Below are 8,584 nucleotides of genomic sequence, written 5' to 3'. Positions count from 1 at the left end.
ATGTGTGTGTATAGACATATATATGTATATACATATATAAAATATATATAATATATTATATATATATATATAATTGTATATATATATATATATATATATATATATATATATATTCACGATATTTTATATATATTAAAGACATTTTGATTTTATTTCATTTTTTTTAATAGATTTTCCATGTCAGCTAAATTAATTGTTAAATCAAAACATTATTATGTAATGAAGAATGATTATGATTTGTTTATTTCTGCTGAACAGAAACTGTCCGATCAGAAGAAAATCAAACAAGAGTTCAGTAAATATGTTTGGCTTCCTCCAGAGTTTTGTTAAACGGTTCTCAGTCCAACATTTTGACATTTAGTTAAACTTTTTGGAATTTTCCTCAGAAATGTTTTGATGCCACATCAGGAACAACAACTAGTTGTGGCTTTACCAACCTGAGCTCCAGCAGGTCATGACTGGCTGCTTGTATTTCTTATTTAAAGGGTCACCATTTTGTGTGGGAACACCTAATGGTTAATAGTAAAAGAGTCTGAGCTTACAGTTAGTCTGACCTGTCCTTCACTGCTGCAGAGAAAAGACTACTCATCCTGTCTGAGAGGCCTCTCTGTGGCCTCTAGTCCTCACTGTGAGCACGGAGAGAGAGAGGGATGATGGGAGGATGGGAGGGAGAGATGGCTGATGGACTCCACAGCATCACTCTCTGGGGAGACCGAGCGGGCATCACCATCAAGCAGCCCCTGACAGCTCATACCACGCCTGAGCAGCTCTCTGACGAGCTGCGGCACTGCGCAGGGAAGGGAAGGAGGAGCTGTGGTGGGAGGTGGGGGGCAGGAGGAGAAACGAGCACACTCAGCAGAAGTGGAGTGCTGTAAGGGAGGCGCGATAACCACTAGGGTTATTACTGTGGAGCAGGCCGTGGGACACTGCAGCTCTCTGAGACAGCCCACTGACTCTTTGGAGCTGGAGGTGGGTGGGGAGGGGGGCACACTGCAGGGATATGACACCCCGCCTCCATTACACACTGTCCAGGCCTCAATCAAAGAAAGCTCTCATACTGTAAATATACTGTAACAGGTACTTCTTTGGTCACCGTCAGCTTCACAGCTGTAATAATCTTGTAAATGAATATGTCATGTTAACACTCACAATAAATGTTGGGCATGACCCTCAGCTACTACCACACCAGGTTTTAGCTCATCATCTGTGAAATCCATCATTTTTGTACTGGCTGACGTTGATTACATGTGGCGGCCATCTTTAAATGGAATGACTCCATTCAGTTGTAGATGTAGATCCACAAATTACTTTCTAAGAATTATTAATAAAACAAAACAAAATAAACAAACAAACAACAAAAATGGTTATTTCTTGTTATAAGTGATAACATACCATAAAGATAAAAACCTAGCACACAACATACATACATTCTCCATACATGAATCAATATGAACAGCATTTATCAATAAAGCTGTGATAATTAAACTTTTTAATCTTGCTAATTATTATCAACAACAACAACAACAATAATAAACTTTATTTAGTTCAACAATTTCCTGCCAGATCAGTAAAGTTCTGTCTTATCTTATTAATTTTCACCTAAAATTATTATTTAGCTATTGTTTCAAAGGTTTTAGAGAAAATGTTGATGTTTTCAGAAAACAGGTTTCTGCTGAGTCAGCGTTTACTCTGCAGTTTTCTGTCAAAAGTTTTTTTTGTACTTTGTTTTTAGCTGTGATTTCTTCTGCACGTTTTATTTCAACCATTCATGTATCAAAATGTTCAGCTCGTTCAAGACATCATTTAGCCCGTGACTTGTTTTATGTAAGTTTTGAAATATTTACCTTTATTGACATTTTTCTTTTCATCAAAATGAACTTAAAACTCATCAAATCCTCGAACAACGGTGTGCTCCTTTACTTTAGCATTATTCTTTTATTTTTAGGCTTTAGCTATTGTTTAGCTCATTTTAGTTGTTATCCACTGTTTTGTTAAAGTAGCTTTAATTTGCCATTTTTTCTGGTTTTAGATTTTAGCTCATATTCTGCAAAATTGAGCTTTTAGCCATTATTTTGCTAATTTACGTTTTTGTTTAGCTAAATGAACTGTTCCTAATTTGCTGATATGAGCTTTCTGCTTTTGTGATTTTTAGCATTTTGCTACCATACTTACTTTAGCTTTTAGCTACTGTTCTACCAATTTTATACTTCAGCTACTATATCACAAATTATTATTATTTCACTTTTTCTTAATTCACTGTTCTGCTAAATGTAGCTTTTAGCTACTATTTTGCTTTTAGTCATTGTATGCTTATTTTAGCTTTAAGCTACCTTTTTGCTAATTTTAGCTTTTAGCTGATTTTTCATCATTTTAATTTCAATAAATCAGTTTCATGTTTTCCTAACTTCATGGCTTCAAAACTCTGCAGTCACAGTTAAAACAATAAAACTCTGTGTTTATCTTCAGGAAAATAATGAGACAAAACTGAAACAATGCTGGAAATAAAGAGTTTGTGAGAAACGTCCACCATTTAAAAACTCTTCCACAACATAATGAGGCGCTTTTGGAAACCTTTTGTTTTAGTATTTATTTCATTTTGTCCTAATCTTTTGCTGGAAAAGGTTCAAATAAAATACATTTTATAAATCAAATTAATAACCAATATTCAAAGGCAAAACATGCAGACACGTTTTTGTTGCGTTCAAAATGTCCAAAAGTCTGTTTAAAATAAAAGATTGCTCAAAGTTGTCTAAAGAACTGATATTTGTGGACATCAAGTTGGAGGAAAAAGAATGATTTGGATCATTTGGGAACATTTTGGTTAAAATAACGAGTTTTTTTTAGGAGCTTGTGGTTCTAGCAGACGGAAGATGTCCTCACAAGTAGAGACGTTTTAGAATAAACCCTAAAGACAATTTCTGCTTTTCCGTTTGAATCCTTGTTAGATTTTCTCATTTCTCCTCTCTTCACGGCACGCGCGCAGTCAGGGAGGAGGCGCTGAGTGAACGCGCGCGATGTAAATGCTTCTATTAACTGCAAAGTGCTGCCGTTATTTCTGCGTTTTGTTGCTCGGCTGGCTTTTCCAATCTAAAGCCGTGGAAGTGAAACAATGCTGCGCGCAAAACCCTTTCATTTGTCTCTGTCCGCGCAGGGGGAGAGAGAAATGCTGCATTCCCCCTGCAGAGGAAACAAGAGCAGAAGCAGAGGATGCTGTAAAATGGACCCCCTTCTTTTTATCTTGACCTCATCTTTGCGTCAACTGTTTGTTCAATGTGTTAGTTCCTGATGCACAACATCCTCCGTGCTCTGCAGCCTGGTGTGCGCGTGCAAAGAGCTGCTTTTAACCTGCAGAAACGAGTTCAACGTGCTGCTGATCTATGATTGCGCGTGAAAACGTGTGGTTTTTACTAATAAAACCGAAGTGCGCGGCTCCAGCTCAGAAACGTCATGCGCTGACAGGACGTCAAGACGCACCAAGGAGCGCAACACTTCCATTAACCTTGCAGCAGCTCATCTTTAGTCTCGCACCACGTTTTAATTAATTTATTCCCACCTCTTAAAAAAAAAAAAGAAAAGCTCCTGAACGAGCCTCACCTGCAGATCTGGGTTGTCTTCGTGCTGATGGTGCGCTTCCTCCGCCGCCTCCACGAGCCGCTGAGAGGAGGGAAACAAACCAGTTTATGATAAACCACTCTGGATAATGCTGGGGAAATTATAATCTGTGCAACCAAAAGAACATCACACCAAACTTCTCCAAAAATAACTTTCAGCCATAGTCGCGCCTTGCTTTTTTTGTTGTTGTGACGTTTGCGCATTCATCAGCTTAAAAAAAAAAGGTTTCATTCAATAAAATAAACAATTTCAACATTTATTTTAAACAATTTTTTTTGTTTGTTTCCTTTCAAATAACACCATGGCCACAGATGTGAGCGCCGAAAGATGGATGGAGGCTGGAGACAGATTTTTGTGCCGCTCTCCACCAAAGCTCACGCACGGATACATTCTATAATAACTCGATTCTGGGGGAAGGAATAAAAAAGTGCTTGGCTCTGTGGTTCCCGAGAAATCATTCCGCCTTCACAGCAGAGCAGGTAATTAACATCTGTCACATGTGTCAAAAAGAACTGCTACATAAACACAACTGGTGACCGAATTCACCTGACCCACATCAGATCATGTTCAGCTGCAGAGGAGGAAATACAAGATGGATTTAATGCTCATGGTTCAGGTGGAGGACGTTCTTCTTTAACCTGTTTTTTTAAATCAAATCTTAGAGCAGTGAGACTTGCATGGATTTTCAGAGGACAAATTGTTGATAAGGTATCTTGTTTTTTTAATATTAATATTTACACTCATTAAAAAAACCATCATCTCACTGTATCCAGTTTATTAAATTAAATCCTTTTGGATGTAATTTCCACTCTAAGTGTTGTGATTTATCTCACACATGGGAAGAGATAAACCTTATCACCCCCCAGCAGTCCCAGCAGAGGACAAAGATGTGCAAGGGACACATGTTCAGTTTAAGGACACTCCAAGTGACAAAACACCCTGAAACTCCTTATTATTTTACAAAAAAATATGAAGCCTCTGTTGAATCAAAGAACATCATCGCTGCTGTTTTTTCTTACCACTTTATATAATGATAAAATAAATATATATCAGTACAGCAGCAGGTTCCTGACTGTTTCCATCAGAACATGCTTGTTATGTCATATTTAAGGTTTGTTTTGTCTTAATCCTGTTTTTTTCTTTTATTTTTGTAATTTGAGTTTATTTGTTAATGTCAGTTTTATTCATATAGCACATTTAAAAACAACATTGACCAAACTGCTTAACAAAGCGGTTAAGAACAAACAGGAACAAACACATTTTTTTTTTGAATAGCAAACATTAAAAATTCATAAGCATGATAACAAACAACAAACCAAAGCAAGAAAATATCACAACCTCAAACTTCTTAAGGAACTCAAACCCAACTTGAATTAAAAGTTCATGTAAAATGTGAGTTTTGAACAGGAGCAGGTTGTTGCAGAGTCTGGGGGCTGCCACTTCAAAAGCCTGACCCACTCTGTGCTTTTATCTAGTCATGGTTCTGTTTTAATATTAAGCTCCACCTTTTTCCTTTTTATCATATCATCAGTCAATCTCATTTTGTTTCTCTCAGCCGTTCAGTTGAACTCATCTGTGTCCCACAGCTTACCTGCCTGACTCAGTCCCCCCCTCCCCATGCGCTTGGTCTTGTCTGCTCATCTGGTCAGATCCAACAGTTCCTAACACCGTTCCTTGTTCCTGCTCCTCCTGCACCTACAGGGCTTTTGTATGTTCCTTGGGTTTTTGTTTTCAAAATCAAAATGTAGTTTTTACTTCAGCTCCTCCATCTCATTATTCACATTTTGGGTCTACCCATCCTCAACATATTTCTTATTTATATGTGACGAATTCCAGGAGTCAACTCCACATTCATTAATTCAAATTCAAGTTTATTTTATTTACCCTTTATTTATACAGGTAGTCTCATTGAGTCACAAGGACTCATTTTCAAGAGCGATCTGTTTGGGAGCAGATGTTAAGGGCCTTGCTCAAGGGCCCAGAGTGGGGCAGATGAGTGTGGAGGCAGCTTGGTGTTGTCAGTCCGGGGAGTTGAACCTGCGACTTTCCGATCACAGACCCATCTTCTCCAAGTTTAAAAGGACATTTGTTGCTGCTGGCCAACACGCTTTACATAAGAGAGTAAATAAGAAAAGACCAAAAACAAATAAAATCTGGTAAAACAAGTCAAATTAATTACAGTACAGAAAATAAAGAGAAAATGAAAATGCAAACCAGTAAATGTGTTTTAAGATGAGATGATGTAGGTCTACGTTGAGTAAAAAAAAAAAAAAATTTCTACTTTGAAAGTTGGTTAATTGTAAAAACACTTGAAAACAATACACAAATAATGTGTGGTCTCCAACTAAAAGCAGATTTCCTTTCAGATTACGGATGTGATGAAAACACATCTCAACCAAACAGAACGTTTCCCTCTAAACATCTTATTTAGTTTATTTTAAATGCATATTAAAGAACAGGTCCAAAGAGCAGCGTTATGTGTCAGACTGTGTGTTTTTATCATGATTATAGTTTAGATCTCCACCTCACAGTTCACTGATGCTTCAGGACTACTTTAATGTACAATGTGTTGTGTGAAAGCACATGAGGTTTATCATGCAGAGCAAACACCAGATATAGTCTCATCAGTTTAATGAGCATTGAACAAACGAGTAAACTCACTTTACCAACAAAAACACAAACAGTCGTCCCTCTTCAATTACGAAGCGTCCCTTTCTCTTACACTTCACGTTTCACTCGTTTATTCCCCTAAAACAGAACAAAACGCTGATTTTCAAAATGCTCCACGTACCCTGGTGGCTTCGGCTTTCTTCCGGAACATTTCCTCCATCTTCACAGCCAAGTTCTTAACCAGCTTCACACCATCAATCTCCTCCACTCTGACCGACTTTTCAGGTTCTTTAAATTTCTGAAAAAGAAAAATGAAGCCCTAAATAAAAAAGAAGTGTTGTAAACACAGCCGAACTTGCGGAGACGAGCCGCTCAGAAGGACGTGAACGCTCACTAAACACTCGGTGACGTCTCAGCACCTGCTGCTCCGCTCCAGTCACTGCAGACGTGTAAACAAGGCCCGTGAGCCGAGGTGACGCGCGCAGCCGCGCCTGATAAATCTTTACAGCAGCACGAAATGACTGACACTCTTTATCTGCTCGGAGCGACCGGCTGCACATGCAGCGCCTCTGTCGCCGCGATTGGCTGGAGATGGACATGATGGGAGGCCGGGGGAAGGTGTGGGGCTGGATGTGAAGGCTCCGCATGGTAAAAGGGTAATTGAAATGGAGTCAAAGCACAAGAGAAAGATAATAACGTGTCATGCCCGGGCAGCTCCGGGTAATGAACTACACCTCAAATAATGCTGACTCTGCTGGATGTACAGGACCTCCAGGGAGAGAACAAAACTCACAACAGCTCTGAGGAATCAAACATTACATAATCCCACATCTGACACACACACACAATCAAAACAAACCCCTTATCTTTTCACACTAATCCACTCAGCCACATCTTACACACTTCTAACAACCTTATCCTAGAATAATCACGGGTCACAAAGGGCTCGTGGCGCACGTTCAGAGGAGGTGCACGGTGTGTGGACGGCATGTGCACAGAAACACACACCATTACACGAGGCGACAAATTACCCACTGAATGGGAGAGTGTGGACTCGCAGTGGAGCAGAACAGTTCATTTCACGCCTGTCCTCCTCGACCCAGCACCCTGAGTCCTCAGTCCCGGCCCAAACCCCCCCCCCCCCCCCTCCAGTCATGAAGAGGAGGTTGAGCTCCATCCATCAACAGCACTGATCATGATTATTGATTAGTGCAATGACCGGTGCAGGAGGGCCGCGGTGCTTCCCGGTATTTGCAGAAATCCCAGTAAAATTGAGGGGAAATCACATTAAAAACAGCTAATGATCATCTTTAACGCCCCCCCCCCCCCCACACACACACACACACACACACCTTAACAACCTGTCAAGTCGCCTCACAGCCCACTGCGTTGTGCTGACTGGCTCAGCACAGACACACCTCCATAGGAACATGAGCAAAGTGCTGACAGATGCACAAAAAGGAGCAAACGTGCAGCCGAGAATGGAGCGTTGATGTTGTGCACGACCGAAATGCACGTTCCCTAACACGCAGCATCACACGTCAACCTCACAAACGCAGGAGCCGGTACCTCAGGGCACGAAGACCCGGGGTTCTGAGCCTGCAGCCGCTTTCTGAATGCAGTTTGCACACTTTCTCCATACTTTCGAGGGCCTGCTCGGGCGGCTCCACTTTCCTCCCACAGACAAGCAGCGGAGCTCTTTGGACTGATCCTGCTGCTGATCCTCACGGGGGGACTGGGCTCAGAAGTGGAGTTGGGCCCTGAGCGTGGTGCGGTGATGGTCCACAGCTCCTAAAACAGAGGGGGGAAGCAAGAACAATATGGTCATTTGTTAGAACAATGACCTGCAAGACAAGAAAAAGTAATCTGTTCTAACATCATGACGACGTTTGATTCTATCTTAAATGTCGGTTCACATGGAAGCTGCTTGAAACAGTCATCAACAAAAGGTGCGTGTTTGAAACTACGGGCTCCATCTCATCATACTATTACTAAACAAAATTAAAGATCTAACTGACCTGAAACTATGTTTAAAACTTGAACGGACATTTCTGTTTATAAGAAAAGACGTCTGGAAGATACAGATTCATGAATTGCTTCAAAAGTTATTCTAGAAATCAACTGATGATTTGCTGCTTTAGTCACTCCAACATTCTGCTAAAGGTTTCTTCCTCATGAGGGAGTTTTTCCTTTCCACTGTCGCCTTCATGCTTGCTTAAAATGAGAGTTCTGTGATGGAGTTAAACTCAAAGCAGTCTGCTCCTCAGATAAATAGAGTTAAATTATTATTTTTATATATGAATGTTTCTATTCAGTGTCCTGAGATGACTTCTGTTGTGACTTGGTGCTATATAAATAAACT

General features: G+C 40.2%; 1 protein-coding gene across 1 annotated transcript in view; it reads right to left on the bottom strand.

Moving 5' to 3' along the window:
- Positions 1–8,584, bottom strand: part of cacna2d3 (calcium channel, voltage dependent, alpha2/delta subunit 3) — a 51,483-nt gene that overhangs the window by 34,390 nt on the left and 8,509 nt on the right. The window contains exons 3-5 of the mRNA XM_037679854.1: positions 7,792–8,013; positions 6,404–6,520; positions 3,595–3,654 (exon numbers count right to left, since the gene is read on the bottom strand). Of these exons, the coding sequence (XP_037535782.1) occupies positions 3,595–3,654; positions 6,404–6,520; positions 7,792–8,013 (399 nt within the window). The remainder of the gene's footprint in view (positions 1–3,594; positions 3,655–6,403; positions 6,521–7,791; positions 8,014–8,584) is intronic.

This window comes from Nematolebias whitei, chromosome 7 (genome assembly GCF_014905685.2).
Source record: "Nematolebias whitei isolate Nwh7 chromosome 7, NemWhi1, whole genome shotgun sequence".
Classification (NCBI taxonomy): Eukaryota; Metazoa; Chordata; class Actinopteri; order Cyprinodontiformes; family Rivulidae; genus Nematolebias; species Nematolebias whitei.
The sequence above is the reverse complement of the archived record's forward strand: the minus strand, read 5'-3'. Positions and strand labels throughout refer to the sequence as shown.